We start from the raw sequence: 17,129 nt of genomic DNA, 5'->3' as shown, positions 1-17,129 counted from the left end.
TCCCAAGAAGCAACAGTAAATAAGATACGTGAAGTAGGGGACTTTTCAAAAATAAGTTTGGCATTAGTGAAGAAATGCTTTCAACAACTAACGAACCATACTAGTGTCATACATTAATACACATATTAAAGCATGTGAATGCATTAAAAATACATAAGTTTTCATCATATAAATATATTATGACATGTAATGGAAGACATACAGCAATTATATACAACTGTCACATTTGTCTGTGAAAAAGATAGTCAAAAGGAGGAGGAAAAGATATGGCTCCAAAAGGAATTCCAGCGTCAGTATAAACAAAAACATGAAGTCAGCAAACTGTTTAAAACTCTCATCTACAGCTTGCTGACATATAGCGCCCATTGGAAATGAATTGAAGAATTCACTGCAGTTGTAACCAGTAATATTCACAATTTAATTTACTTTAGATTAAGAGAGAGAGAGTAGCAATTACCCATTTGAATTGTCTTAAAGCTAATGATACTGCTGTGCCTAAATCACACAGATTTTATGAGAGGGTAATTAACAAAGCTAAAATCAAATTCAAGAGAAAGAATCAGATTTACTAAGCAAAGTCCTAAAACACAGCTTCAAGACTCTTAAACAGTGCCTAAATGTCAGCACATACTGGCAAATCGTAAAAGCATGAAGTATTAACAAAATTATATTGAAAGAATAATTCCACACCACTGTAAATTATGCACAAACTAAACTACTTACAGTTAAAAAACAAACTTAAAGAGAAATGTGCAACAATGATTCGGCAAACGGGCAACCCATCAGTCATCATATCTGAGGGAGACTATATAGCTAATACTGCACAGTTCTTTTCTGAGAAGAGCTACATAAAACTCAAAAATAATGATTTAGGTAGAATTCAATGCTTAATAAATCTGCTTTTCTGTTAAAAGAATGCTATGACAAAAACTGTATTTAATTAATTATATTGTTATATAACAACAGAACTCAATACTGTCAAGTCTGACAATCCTATAGCACCAGTAATTAACTCTGAAAACACACCAGCATGCAAATGTTCCTCGCTACTGAATAACCCCCAGAGAAAATACATCATGTTAGAAACCATACATTCAGCTAAGAACTTGCATTAAATACATTAGCATTGTCAAATTTGTCTCCTTTGATACTGGAAATCTGCTGGAAATAATTTGATCTAAACGACTCTATAAAAACAAGTCATGGTTTAACAGTGTTACCGAATATCTAAAAACGTTCTTGATCGATTTACTTCAAATTTTTACACAGTACTCTAATAAATGTCTGAGGAACATAGGCCACATAGTTTTTTTTTAAACACACACACGCGCGCGCGTCTGCGGGTTATTCCGGAACTCGTCAACTGTGATATATCTTGTAATAGTGGGGGAGCAACACGTCTCTATTATTCCTCAATCTTTTGGCTATGAAACCCAATTTTTCAACATAATCTCCATTCAATGTGATGGCCTTTTGCCACCTCACTGAGGGGGCCCATATGCCCGCATGGTACCATGCTATTGTTTGACATCAGAGCCAACCTCCTGCTGTATCAATAACCTCCCCGTCCTCCACATACTGCTCCCAATGGTGCATCTTTTATTGGTCCAAACAGATAGAAGTCTGAAGGTGAGAGATATGGGCTGTACAATGGATGATGATGAACAGTCCAATGAAGTTTTATGAGTGCCTCTCAGGTGCACAGACGTGAGGCCTTACTTGCATTGTCATGGAGGACAAGTTCATTTGCATTTCTGTGCCGACGAACAGACTGAAGCCATTTCTTCAACTTCCTGAGGGTAGTACAATACATTTCAGAGTTGGTCATTGCACCGTGAGGGAGGACATCAAACAGAATAACCCCTTCAGAGTTCCAGAAGACTGTTGTCACAACTTTACTGGTTGAGGCTCCGGCTTTGAACTTTTTCTTCGGAGGAGAGGTGGTGTAGCACCACTCCACGGATTGCCATTTTGTTTCTGATTTGAAGTGACGAACCCGTGTTCCATTGCCAGTGACAATGTTCGACAAAAGTTGTCACGATCAGCCTCATAACACGCAAGCAACCCCACGCAGATGGTCCTTTGTTGCTCTTTGTGGTCTTCTGTTAGGTAATGAGGAACCCAGTGTGCACACCTTTGAGTACCTCAACTGCTGGATGGGTGTATCAGCACTACCAACAGATATGTCCAGCTGAGCAGAGAGGTATTTGATCGTGATCTATTGATCACCTCAAATGAGTGTAGTAACAGCTGTGTGTGGATGGCCAGCACGCAAGAGACTGGACAAGTGTGCACGACCTCGATGTGATGGGAACAGCCGCCTCGCCTAATGACACACCTTGCTTTTGTTAACTGCCAGTGCCACGTCTCCACAGACATTCTCCAAGTGTCTACGAACATCGGCGAGGTACCGGAAGAAACTCAATGACAGCTCTCTGCTTGGAATGCACCTCTGTTACAGACACCATTCTCGAGGCTACGTACAGGAACGCCACCAACTGGAACTTCATGAAACTAAAGAGGCTGAAGAGAGAATATTACATAATGTTCCCACAACAAATTCCACATTTTTCAACCAAAATTGGCTGAGAAAAAAGAAGTGTTGCATTATTTACTGAACGCCCCTCATATTTTAAAATGTTGAGAAAGTATGTGGTTTTAATGAATTCTTCCATCTGATTCCATAAATGTTTTAAAATTTTCAGTTACACTGAACTAAAAAATTTAAGTTAAGTAGCAGATGACACTTTCTCCAGTGAATGTCATATTCAATATTTTCTTATACAGGGCCTTATTTACACATCTATCTCTCTTTAAAAAGTATGTTGCAAGTAAAAGTCAACAACAATTAAGAAAAATCTGCATTTTTTACCAAGTGGATCAGTGTGTGAATAAAGTTGGCCCAAAATTAATGTAAAAACAGCTTGCTCACAAATATAAAGTTGTAATACCTGTGTAATCCTGCAGCACATTCGAGCACTTTAAACATAGTTTTGCAGTTCTTTTTTTATAGATTAAAACTATTGTGTAACATTTCACAGTAAATTTTCCTGCCTAGAAGTGTGATATTTTATTTTTATGGATAATGATTATTATTTTGATAGGTTTCACAATGTCTTCTATTCCCGTTTCTTCTCTGCAACAATAGCTATCAATAAACTGTGTTACATAGTTCTTTCTTTTTGCTCTTTAAAATTTTCCTTTCTCTACTGCTTGTCATGCCCTATAGGGGGTGTTTCATAATTAATGGCGTAAACACATACAGTTGAAAGTACATGATACTTGAAACAAAAATTCTCAGTAAGCATAGGGTGGAAAATGCATACCGAGCTACAAGCAATTTTTCATCTTCGATACCGTGAAGCAAATCTCTTCGACTGCAAGCAAAATGTCCAGTAAACATGTGCTCTAAAATGCATACCTTAAGAGCTATGAGCACCTGTTCATCTGCAGTACTTTGGAACACTACTCTTGTAATGAAGAAGTGCTCATAACTTTTAAGGCATGCACATGTTTACTGGACATTTTTTCTTGTTTTGGTCCATATTACCACTTCCCAAAATATGGAAAGCAAAGAGCTTGCAGTAGAAGAGATTTGCTTCACAGTATCGAAGATGAAAAATTGCTTGTAGCTCTTAAGGTATGCATTTTCGACCCTATGTTTATTGAGACTTTTTTGCTTCTAGTATTGTGTACTTTTAACTGTATGTGTTTACACCATTTATTATGATACACCCTGTATACATGTCCAACCTTTCTGGTTTCATTACCTTCCTTGTCAAAAGCAGTTTATCTTTGTTTTTCCACTTGATTTTTAACTTCCTCACGTACCAGCATGTTTCTTCTCTTTTTTTATCCTTGTCTCTCTTTCATTTCCATACAATGATGCACTTCAAGCAGTTCACAAAGTTCTTCCTCAGTTCCACACCAATTTCTGGCAGCACAAAATCTTTTTTATTGAAGAAAGCTTTCTTCATGTGTGTCATATTACTCCTTGACATGATCTCTGGTCCAATTGTCAAATATGATTTTCCTATTTAAAGAGCAACTCTGTCAAATTTTGTACTGTATATTCACTGAGTTAAGCATTCAGCAATTTGATATTACATTCCTTATGCTGAATTCTGTGTTAAGCAAACAGTCCAGCCCATTTATATTTTTACACCTACATTTTTAAGCAGGACTGAATCAGCTGACACAGTAGTCAGAGAACGAGAATCATTCAGGATGCGAAGCATTCAAAAATTCATCTAGTTACCCAGATTCAGGTTCTCTGCAGTTTCCCCAAACCCTCAGGGCAGCTGCTGGTATGGTTTCTTTGAAAAATCAAAAGTGATTTCTTAATCCATTCTTAATTTGAAGTAATGCTCTGTCTTTAATGAACGAATTATCTATGAGATTCTAAGTCTTGATGTTCATTTTCTTAACAAGTTGATACAGATGATCCATGGTTCCCATTCCCATTGTATTTTTACTTCTGGTTCAATTATTTATTTCTTATGTTCCTGTTTCTTTGACAATTATGTCAAGAAGCTGAAATGATAAACTGCAGCTTTGCGTTACATTTTTTTCATGATTTATCTTGACTTTGCAGTTTCGTGAAACCACTTTGATGTGGACAAGTTCAGGTATTTGTACTGAGACAAGGATGATATCAATGATGTTTTGTTTTAGTTGTATTGGTACAAGTTGTGTCATGTCAACTTGGTCTGCATATAGTTTCGTTTATATGTATTTTTGAAATTATGTTGTTTGTGTTTCTAACAAATTTTTAACTGGAATACTTTGCAGTCACAAAAATCTTTGTTTTGAAGCATTTAACACCAACAGCACCTCATCCAAAGTTATTAAAGGTTTACAAAAAGTCTGTTCCTTGATTTTTGACAGTTATCACTTTTCACTCCCATGGACTGCTTACTGCTGCTGAAGTAACATACACAAGTTCACCTGAAGATTTTATTATTTGTTGTGGGTTACAGGTAACACTAACTTGGTTTTATTCCATTACGCTTTTTTCCATGAGGTGTCTCTTGGAGCAGTTTCCACAGTGGAATCCATGCTTAATCTTACTTGTCTCATCACAGTAGAGAAGTCTCCCTTCTTCCCCTCTTTATTTTTTCCACAACAAACCACAAACCCTGAATTCTTTTCATTTGGCATTATAAAATGTATCTTCCCATTACACCTCTCCGAAACTATGGAATACTGTACTTCTCTCTTTCTGTTCCTAGCATTACCCACAAGCTGAGTGCTGACATTTCATTATAAAAGAGAAGCTTCTTCCTTTTCCAACTCTGTAGAAATTCACAACTTTAACTTCTATAACCCATCTGCGTACTTGCTTCTACCAACTGTATGGCTACCTCACAAATCCACAAATGTTGGGGAAAAAACGGTGGAAGCAAAGTTGTACACCTTGTAGAATAATTTCTTTCTGCAACCAGTAGACAGTTGGGTTTCAGGGTCAAAAAATGTGCACAGCATTTTCACTAACCTCTTTTCATGGAAGGATAGATTCATCGCATGCACATTAGATTGAAAGGCACACAATTCATATTGCTGCAGTTATTTCTGTTTTGTACCTGTTGAAAAATCCTTCCTAATTGGTATAACTGTCCATGTTGTGCATTTCCATTTTATGCAGTTCCCGAGCAAGTCGAAAGATTGTATGGCTGCTACAGCTTGAACCACTGGTACATACTTTCAGAACTTTTGCCAAATTGATCACTATTCAAAATGTAGATGGGAAATTAGGATGATAAAACATTCAGTTGTTATCTTGCCATAATATGGAATGTGAGGAAACGCATGACCAATTTGTTGATCAAAGAGGCAAAAAATTTGAAGAGCACAGTTTCTGAGCCTCTTTGGATTATAGCACTTACAGTGAATCACACCTTTGAAACAGACTTTGCTCTCAGCTACAACCACATTTATACCTGGTATCTAAAGTTATTTCAATTTGTTACCAATATATTCAATAACAATTTTCACATTGCTGCTTCTAGTAAACATGAAACTTAACATGAGAAACTGAATGAGGCATATAAAATATAAAATATCTAGGGAACTCAGAGGTGAGAGGAAACATCCTTGAAGAACGGGGTAGGCCTATCCGATCATCAGTGAAACAGTCTTTGAATTCAGTCATGTTCAGTATTACAAAAAATACATTCATTTCTTTCAATAGAGAATCTCTAAATGAGAGCCACAATGAATGTGTTGTTAGTGGTGTCACCTTCTGTATGTTCTCTAATGCATACACTTTTGCTTTAATCACACCTTCAAGAATAAGAATTTCCATTACATAATAGATGGAAATATTTAACTACCAGTATTGGTCAAACACACTGAGGAAGTCTGAAACACTGTTGTCAGACAGAGTACAGTAATTTTACTAGATTACCACCACGATAAAACTTCCAGCCCCAGAAAACAGAACTCTGTAGACAGTGTAACAGTAGCAGCAGGTGACCACGTGACCCTCCACTGCAGACATCAATTATGGCAGTGAAATCTGCTAGTCGGTTGTATGTAATCAGTCCAGTACAATGGGTCTACAGGGAGGTGTGACAGAAGAGCAGACAGGAGCTATCGTGTTTGGAGATGACCGTGACCACACCGTCAATGATGTACCAATGCATACTGTCCAACATGTCTTACATGTAATGACGTACCTCTCAATGCCATGGAACAAGGCATAAGAACAATGATCATACAAAGATCCTAACCGAAAGGGACCAGAGATTAGTGTCACACCTTGTCGATCACAATCGACCTAACAGGAAATGCTGCTGCCAGTGAATGCAGGTCTATCTCAACCAGTTTTCAAGCAAATGCTCAAAGGAAACTGCATACAATGGACATTTGAACTTTGGACCCTCACAAAAGGCCATTTATCACAACAGCAAATAACACTGTCTTCAATGGGTTAAACAACAAAGATACTGAACAGTAGTCAACTGAAGGTGTGTAGCGTGGTGTAATGAGTCAATTTTGCCTCTTTTCAAATGATGAAAGGTGTCTGGTTGAGATTACCACGAAAATGAACTGGAAAATTATTTCAACATTCTCAGTGTCTAAGTGTTGCCCTGTCATCTACATCTACACGATGAGTTTGCTGTGATCAATCCCATCTTCTAACTTGGCAATCATATTAACAGGGCTAGATGCTACATTCCCAGTTTGACAAATACACGGGAACCTTATCACAGCTGAACTGGCCCACTAAATCACCCGAGCACAATCCCACAGAAAGTGTCTGGGACTATATGGAACAGTGGGTGCAATGTAGCAATTGAAATCCTCACAGTTCAATAGCTCTAGATCTGATCATCAACGAGTGGTTTCAGCTGAATACTGCATATCCAAATAAACACATGGACACAGTTACTCAGTGAATTGAGGCACTTTCAGAGCTGGAGGCAGTGTTCTGGCAATATTAAAACAATGTCTCATGGGTTACCCAAATTTTCTTGTCCAGTGTGCTTGCAATAAACTCATTGAGTGTAGACTGGTGGGCTTGAACCAAAAAAGCCAAGTTTATTTAATATACCTGAAAAAATTGTTATCTGTTTTCTGGGACACAAAAAAGGACTCTTCTTACTGATTACCATTCACAAGGCAAAACTATAGCATTGTCCAAGTCTTTTGTAAAAACTGTATGAAAAAATATAAGAGCAAAGAACTGGAAAAATGCATCCCGCACAAGGAAAATGCACCTATCTAGTCTTTTGGAAACTGAAGTATTAATAGTTGGATCAGCCAACCAATAACCACATATCGAACATCAATTTCCACCTATTTTCATGCCTAAAGAATCTTGTGACTAGAAAATATTGTGTTTCCAATTAAGAGATTATAGCTGTCATAGCTGGATATTTTGCAGATCTTCCAGAAGTCACGTGACCACATTACACAAAATAAATCTTAAGAATACATCACACTTTCATCTATTCCAAACCAGGACCTCATCAGAGTTTTCTAAGATGTGATAATTTTGGTTACATATGATGCTCGTGCATCAAGTAATTAAGCAGTTGCCCAAGCTGTTTCATTATGAGAAATGGATCTCTAGGTTTGTCATAAAACTGTTATTAATTTTTGTGGTTCACTTACATATTTCTATTATAACAAAGTATAAAATTTAAGCTGTGAGAAAATATGATGAACAATATCTGAAAATTTTTGTGACACAGTTGTCTGGTGTATACCTAATAATTATTCTTCTACACCAGTCTGCTAAAACAGCACAAAAATGTTATCATTTTCACTTGGCTTGAAAGGCTGGCACCCATTCTTTCACAATTTTCAAGAAAAGAATTCACCAGCCAAATAATATTTTTACTGTGAAACCTGTATAAACTTTAAACCTGTAATCTTCTGCAGTTTCTCTCTTCAGTATTTCTTCAGGCTACATATATCTTTTTTGTGTTCCGAGCAACACAAATTCTGCCATTTTTACTAAACAAACTCAGTAAAACTTAACCTTAACAGAACTTACTCTGCTCGAAGTATGCTACAGAGCTCATTTCAGAGAATGGACAATATTTTCCTCTTGTGAGAAATTTCTCTCACTTTATTCATTCGAAAGTGGAGAATGTTCTTTGCGTTGAGCAGTTTCCCCCACCCTTTTACTCAAGCTCAGAACATTCTCAGGAGAAGTAAATTCTCTGACTTGCTTTATTCATGCGAACCTGAGAACGTTCTCTGAAATTCTGAGAATAAAATATATTCTCATTTTACTCATACGATCCATTGTTATCAAACAGTGTCACTATAGTTATGAGTCATTTATCCATTTGGCATCTGAGATTATTTACTTTGATCACCCAGTCATAGTGTTGTGATGTTTGGATAAATACGGCTAGTAGCTGTTACGGTTGTTAACTGTATCAGCCAATGGTTAGTAATCATGAGCAAATTCTGAACTTTCCTTTTCAAGAAGACTCAAACAGCATGAGATTCTGGCATTTGTGAAAGTATAATCAATTTTAAGGAATAAATCGCATAGTTTCACAAGAATATTCTTTTGGCACCACTGTTTCAGAAGAGATTCCGTCCTCAAATTCCCTTACTACAGTTACGTACTTTACATTTTTAAAAAATCCACCTAAAGACGTGTGATATTGTAATGCTGTTTTTTGAGCAGAATGTGTTAATTTCGTTGGTGAACTGTACCTATGTTAATGAGATTATCTTTTACAACAAAAGGCTCAGTGTATTTTTTAATACAATTATTGGTTCATAGCACTATGTGAACTGGAGTAAGCACATTTGGCCTTAGTTTGTTTAAAATAGTTATATATCATCTGTTGTATTGAGTTCTGCTACAATTTTCCATGGGTAGCACCTCTCCAATTCACTATCGGTAATAAATTTACCATTAATCAAGAAGCTGGTGCTTATATGACTTTCAGTGTATGTGGGGGAACATGTGTATAATATACAACTAACAAGATGTGTCTGGCTTCATTTTCAGAGCTTAGATATCTATTTTCATCTTCCTTGATGTATCATATTTCTCAGTAATTACAAACAAGTAGAAATTTTAATGATCCTGTGTGAAGTCTGGCACCGTATTTCTCCTGAATGTTCACTGTCTGACCACACAGACAACATGTCAACTGTAGATACATACCTTCACTTTAAACATTACTGTGTAATGAATAAATTCCTGCTGCTAGAATTATTTGACATTTCTAGAGTAACACTGTGACAAAACCTTGCAAAAACTGTAAATAACACATTTCTTTTCTAACTACATTTATTAAAAACTGTACTTTAGCAATTGAGAAGTGGTGACAGCTAGAAGAAACACGCACAGTCACACTTGCACACACATTATATAAACAATATATGATCAATAAAACAACTGCAATACTTCCCAAGATGAAATTTTAAAACAATTATAACAGTTATTTATTGTTTTCTCTACTTGGGTACATACCAGTAGTTACTCCTTGTTGACATTTTGCTACCCAAAGAAATTTTCTCACATAAAAGCACACACAAAAAGCAAAATTATGTAAAAATACAAATTATTGAATACTGAACATCTCATCTGAAGTGGTTTTTGTGACAGCCTGCTACTTTCTTGTTACCACCACGGTAGGAAAAAAAAAACAGCTCTGAAATGTTTTTGCACTTAAAAATATATACCCTTAAATCAAACACATACAACCTACACTATTTGATTCTTTAAGCTCAATGAAGTTTTATGTTTCAACAATTTTAACATTGGAAATGATGGAATTAGTCAGCATTTAATTTTCAGTCCAGCTTGAGAAATTTTCCTACAATTTAAAGGAACTGCCAAATGCATTCATCCCATTATTACATTAACTGATAAATTCTCTAATAATAAAGTCTTAAGAAATGCCTATTGAAACTTTAAATTATTTTTGTTGATGCTTTCAATTAATGCAGTGGCTATAGTTACTAAAATTCTGGTTCTAGCCTCCCATAACCACCGCAACTAAATGAAGCACATGAGGCAAATAGAAAAGCTATAGTCCGAGCTTTCAACCATAATGTCAACAAGATATGCATCACATAAGTCAACATATTTATAGCCAAAAAGAAACAAAAACATTGTCATAGAAAAGTCAAGATTATTAATGCTTCTTTACCTAATTAAGACATCTCTAACATACGTGTTCAGTGGTTTATTTCAAGAGATAACGAAAACATGTGATAGATTTATTTTTACAACAGCTTTAAACATACTCTGCGAAACATTGTCCATTACTTATAAAACATTTAGAAAACAGTGAGGGCACAAAAACTGTGTAAATTCAGGGATTGTGTTGTTTAATTATAGGTGGAATATATGCTAAAGATATATTTGGAATGAGCAGAGAGGAGCCAGTAGCTACCTGAAGCTTTAAGTCTGTCCACAGAGAATGGTCATGTCACTCAATTGGAAGAGCACTGCTTTTGAAAGCCAGCTGATTATGATAAAAAAAGACAAGAGAAGAGATTCTTCTCAATTTACTAATGGAACATTAAATGAATTTCCTTAATGCACTTTTCAGTTTTTATACACTTCTCAGAGGGCTACAAAATATTTAACACTTTTTTTTCTTCAAGGAAATGGCCAAAATTTCTAACCCTGATTACTTCATAAAAGAAACTAAAGAGTTGCAGAAACAAAAAGTGCTTAACAGATAGGCTGGTCCACTAATTAATTAGTAGTTGGCAAGAAAAGACAAAACCTACAGTTCTTCCCTTGGCATCAAACAATGCAAATCAAAACATTTCAATGATACAAATAGAGCATAAGAATAAGATAATAAACAAGGATCAGAACATGAACTACTAAAGTACAAGCAAAACAGCAAATTACACAGCTGTACACAAAATATAGTTCTCCATTCCAGCATACAAAATAAAGATTGATAACCATGCAAAGGGAACTAACAGTAAAGTACGCGGAGTAGTGGTAGCCACACTTCAGAAAGAAGGCACATAAAAAATTACTGACGTGACAAAATGAACTTACCGCATCATATGTCTACAATTAGTTCAAATTGTGTGCTTATTAGGAATCCAGGCATTTTGACTACGACAGTATCGGGGAAAAAAACTAATTCCACACACTTACTCAACATTTTGCTCTCAAAATACAACACAAGCAAATGCTGCTCTTAAAAGGCTGGTAGGCAATCATGTGAAGCACCTAATTCATTTTTATTTATTTATTTTATTCATGTCTGCCTGTTCTAAATGTGTGATAGAAAACAGATGAAATCAATTGGACGATATCATGGCTCCCAAATGTATTCTAACAAAACAAACATGTTTCCAAAAGAATAAAGAGCACAAAATGAAACAATTTCCTTATTTAAATAAAAAAAATTGGGAAGAATGTTGTTAAAATCTGCTATGAAAACTGAATCTGGTGGTATTTTCAAGAGATTTTTGTTGACACCATATTCAAGTTAATTAGGCAGCCTGTGAAACTTTTTAAAAGTTTGTCAGTGAAATGAAAGGGGAGTGAAATGATATAAATGATGATTAAGAGGTAAAAAGAAAAATAATAACATGGAGAAAATAAAAACAGAGTTTTAGTGGTTAAAGGTCAAATTTTGCAGTTAAAAAACTTATCACTGACCTCAAAAGTGTTGGATTGCCAGAGATTTATGTACAAATCAGAATAATTTTCTGTTTTTGAATATAATGAAATAAATCACGTTTCAGAAAAGTTTATTTCATATGAACATTTGAACCTGTTATTCTACTGTTAATACGTTTGATGGACCTGAGAGTTTGTTACAAGTGGGTTTTAGGGTTTTATAAGCACCACAGATCTATTCTACAATCTTGCAAATTGCTGTGACCTGGCTAACAACATTACAAACATTCAGATTTTGAATCCTTAGCTCAGCAAAAGGTCTGCTACAGTGGTTGTGTAAATGTTAGGCCATGTAAGAAATGCAGAAGGCAATGGTAAACAATGTTTAACATAGCTTTCTGACCATGCCAGTACTTGATTATACCCTGGAACTTTCAATATTCAATAGCTGTGTACTGTTATCATCATCTTATTGAATTAGTGTAAGTGACAAGCAGTTGATGATAATGATGTACATGGACCTAGATATCACCGTAACACCTGTAAAAAGTAGGTCCATTACTACACCGTGTCTTTCAACTTTGATGCACCAACAGTTACATAGCACACAAAATGGTTATACAGTACTTTATATGCACTTGCTTATAAAATAATGATAACATTATCTGCCACAATCTGCTGCAATTTACTTGCTGAACAACCATCCTTCCCCTTCCACAAATTACACCACTGGCCCCCCCTTCCCCAGATATACACACTCATACACAGGGAGAGAGGGAAATACTTATTAAAACTTTAATTCAACTTTCCCAGAAATCCATTATTGTTATTTTTCATGGAGGGAATTTACAACCACAGTTACACAAAGCAGTTGACAACTGTGGATACACAGCTTTAATTTGAATCTCACTCATTAGGTACGTTCTAATGTGGTCAACAACTGACCATTTAAAGGAGTCAAGCAGTCTAACTGAATTATAGACATTTTATAAAATACAAATTCTGCTACATATGTTTGAATACACATCATATAATAGTGAAAATGGTGATTACAACAACATTTATGCTGACACAAAGAAAACTGGCTGGAAAGCACATCAGTACCTCATCTTTTTTTCAAACGAAAAGATGAAGACAAGTCTTTATTTAAGACACTACAAACACACGTGCTGCTGTTGTAGCCACTAACGACCACCAAAACCATAAGTGGTATGCATGCAGAAATGGTCATGCCAATACATAACCCACTTATGATTACAAAAGCAGAAATCATTACTGTCAATGCTGGAATTTAAAGCATTAAGTGGCTACAAAAAGCAATTAAGAACAAGAAATAGCACAAATCAGCAAATCCAAAAAAGTTAACTGAAAAAGCTGCAACTAAGTGAGAAGTCGAATTCAAAACGTGATGAAAAATATAAATACTTAAAAAGACAAGTTATGCCAGAATCATATTCACAAAAACATGCATTAAGAACAAATTTAAAATATTTCTTCTAACTAGAAATGCATGCATACATCTTATAACGCACAACATGCTCTAACTGAAAAGACAGTCTAAAGTTGATGGACTCGTGTATTATTGGGAAATATGTCCTGTTAATTACAGCGAATCTGTGCACAAGAATTTTCACCACAAAGACACTGGTGAAGCCAAATTAAATCCTCATAAAAAGAATATGTTCGTGCCTGTGTTAAAAACTGAATACCACACAAATAACCAATACAGATGTTATCTTTTCAAAAAATCAAATGCTAACAATGACAAATTCTGGGAATAGACTTCAGGAAGAAATGGGTTCTATAGTTATTATAGTAGTTTCGGGAAGATACAGTACTTTCTCTGATAAAAATTAAATTCATAACCTTCACAACAATGAAAAATAAGAGGATTATTACATAATATAAGAGTATCAATATTTTCATAAATTCTTTTAATTTCTTGTGTATCCAACACAGCTTAAATACAACAACACTCAAACACATGTAACTTGTAACTTCACATTATCTTCCTTCAGGCAATCATCAAACCAATTACGTGCAGAACAGAAACTTCTGGTGATGTTATTCATCATGACAAAATGGTTGTGCAATATTAAACATGGAGTCTATGACTCACTAGTTATTTCAACAAAAAATACTAAATCAGTAACTTTCTTTACTTCAGAGGTTGTGTAACTATTACACATAAGAGAGAGAGAAAATTGCAGTACAGCTATCAACCTGGTGCTGAAGAGGAAGTCTTGCATATAAATCTCCTTCACATGCTTCACACAATTCATTACTTACTATTATACTTTCATATGATATGTACTCAAAAAATATCTGAATATGTCAAAATGAGCAACTTTCAATGCATGTTTTACAAAATTTTCTTAACTAATGAGTTTCAGCTTCCTAGAAACAATGTCCTCCAAAAGAAGTGGTAATTTTAAATGAGTACCATTATCCATTAAAAATCATAAATAGAAAAAGTATTAACTACAGTAAAACAGAAACACAGCTCACTACAATAATTTAATTCCTGCTTTGTAAAAGTAAAAATTTAATAAAATGAATTATTTTATAAAAAATTACAAAGTACTTACCAGTGTTATCAGCTCCACGGGGGATAATGACATCTGCATACTTCTTTGTCTGAAAAAAGATAAAAGTACATTCATGAGAACAATAAACATACAAGTATATTAAAGTTACCATGTGCAAGTTGAAAACAGTTGCATTATTAAGAAGTGATTATTTCAGTCTTAGAGTATATTCTGTGTTTATCATTCGAGATCAGTTAAAATGGGGTTCTAAATTGGGAATCAAATGTGGTTCTACACCTCACCTAGCAAATAGTTTTAACATGCCACCTGCCAAACCAGATGCTTAATTAGCTTAAAAAAATACTAGAAAGCAATATTTGTCAGCAACTCTCTTTCAAGTTTACAGAAAAGTAAGTCAACAAGGAGAAAACCTCCTCTTTCTGTGGTAGAAAATCTAATAATTTAACATCTGAAATGGTAATGTATATAAAGTATTTTTGTAGCACACCCACAGTAGGCAATCAGAAGAATATCTGCATGGGGCAAGGAGCAGGAAGAAGGTCCTTCCCCACACTCCCAGCTACCGATGATGCTTTACTGGTCACCCGAAAAATATTACTTTACTACTGAACTTCATTGTCAGCTCTGTACTGTTTCACTGTTCACCGGCCTGCTTTCCCATTTTCTTTAATTTTTCCATGTACTGCACTAGGGTGGAAAGTCTACTGAAACATCCATGCAGACATAGTATCCCCACCATAAGTAAGAAATGGAGGAGACAATCCTTCCACTGGCAGTGTTTTAACTTAATAAAATGAAATATGTAATGTGACAAAAAAATGCATTTCAGTAGTTTCATACATGGTACCAGTATTAGGGAACAATTTATACAGCAGCTGTTGATACCATGTACAACAAATGAAGAATTTGACCAATACTATTCCTCAAGTATCAGTTTGCTGAAATGATTCAACAATTTAATATATTTGTGTTGCTTGAATTTGATGAATTCAGTTACCATTATAGTCTGTCGGTAACGTGAAGAGTGAGCGAGTGAGTCCACACTCTGCCAACCCAGCTACGTCACAAGGCGCTTTTACAGGCTGTTTCACAGCGTAGTACCGGCCCTGCCGTGGCGCGCGCTTTGAATCTGTGGCGACGCCACATACAGATAGATAACATCTCGGCTGCGTTTATTTTTGTACAAATGCAATAAGACCATAAGGAGCACAAAAAAAAAAAGATAGCTTCTTCCGAAACACAACATTATAGAGTAAATAATATTAACATAAGAACGGAAGTCAGGATTCTACTACAAACATAGAACCAAATGCCTGTTCATGTGAATGTATGTTCCTCCATTGCTATTCGTAAAACGAACCCCATATAATGTAATCAGTCTGTAGAATTTAAGGCTTGTTCTTACTTTGTTTTTCTACTAAAAGGTAGAAGTTTTCTTTGAAGGGCTGCATTGAAACTTAATAATTCTTGCAACACGAAGAGTGTTTAAAAAGTAAGCAGAAATTTATGATTTTGTGTGTTGCATTAGTCCGATTTGCACTAACTTTTTGTCACTGTCTTTGTAAACATGCCTCAAAAGTATGTGTACAATGTTATCAATATTGGGTATTCACTCTGTTGTCAGCTGTCAGAAAGGTTACATGTGTTTTGGTAGCATGAACGTTTATTTGTTTTGTATAAAAATAAATTAGAGAATCTGTATTAAATTCTGCTATAAGAATGGAATAAAGTGTATGAAATTTTTAGAAATGTTAAATATTGCTTTTGGTGAGCCTCTTATGGGTACACCAAGGGCAGACAAGTGGTATAAACATTTCAAAGCAGGCCTTTAAGGACAGTGGTTTTACAATCACGGATTGGATCAAAAATGCACAGTTAAGAGACCTACAAACTAACCCGAAGGATCAGTTCCTAAAGTGTTTCGGGAATTAGAACAAGCACTGGCATAAGTGTATATTATGTAATGCAGAATATTCTGAAGAGGATTACATTGCTGTAGATTAACAAATAAAGATCTTACCAAAAAATAAAAATTAATATGCAAACGCACTTCGTATGTCAGGCTAAATTTACACTGCCCGCGATGTGATACGATGCAAGCCGAGTGGAGCGATGAAGCACTCAAATCGCGTGACAATGGGCAGGCTTGGTTTAACAGTGGCAACAGAGCGGTGCCCGTTTAGACTGCAGGCTAGGCCGAGCGATGTGATGCGGTGCGATGCGATTACTCCGCTGTGGTCGCAACCAAGTTTGCGTTTCGCACGAGTGTTTGGAGCGATTGCTTGTTTGCGCTTGCGTCGGACGTCGAAAGACTAATTAACAATGCGAGTGAACGCCCCGTGTTGTGGGACCAGAAAAATAAATATTACCACAATAGGGATTTTGTTCGTCAAGCATGGAATGAAATAGCTGAAGATTGTGGAACAGACAGTAAGTACAAAAAAGTAAAATAAATAGCTACAAGACTCCAAGAAATAAGTAACACAAACAACTTCATTTATTTT

At 35.5% G+C, this 17,129-nt stretch overlaps 1 protein-coding gene across 4 annotated transcripts in view; it reads right to left on the bottom strand.

The window, feature by feature from the left end:
- LOC124555147 (uridine-cytidine kinase) overlaps nucleotides 1–17,129 on the bottom strand; it is a 133,917-nt gene that overhangs the window by 73,691 nt on the left and 43,097 nt on the right. For all 4 annotated transcript variants that reach the window (XM_047128964.1, XM_047128961.1, XM_047128962.1 and 1 more), the window contains exon 6: nucleotides 14,665–14,713. In XM_047128964.1, coding sequence (XP_046984920.1) covers nucleotides 14,665–14,713 — 49 coding nt within the window. The remainder of the gene's footprint in view (nucleotides 1–14,664; nucleotides 14,714–17,129) is intronic.

Source organism: Schistocerca americana, chromosome X (assembly GCF_021461395.2).
Source record: "Schistocerca americana isolate TAMUIC-IGC-003095 chromosome X, iqSchAmer2.1, whole genome shotgun sequence".
NCBI lineage: Eukaryota > Metazoa > Arthropoda > Insecta > Orthoptera > Acrididae > Schistocerca > Schistocerca americana.
The sequence above is the reverse complement of the archived record's forward strand: the minus strand, read 5'-3'. Positions and strand labels throughout refer to the sequence as shown.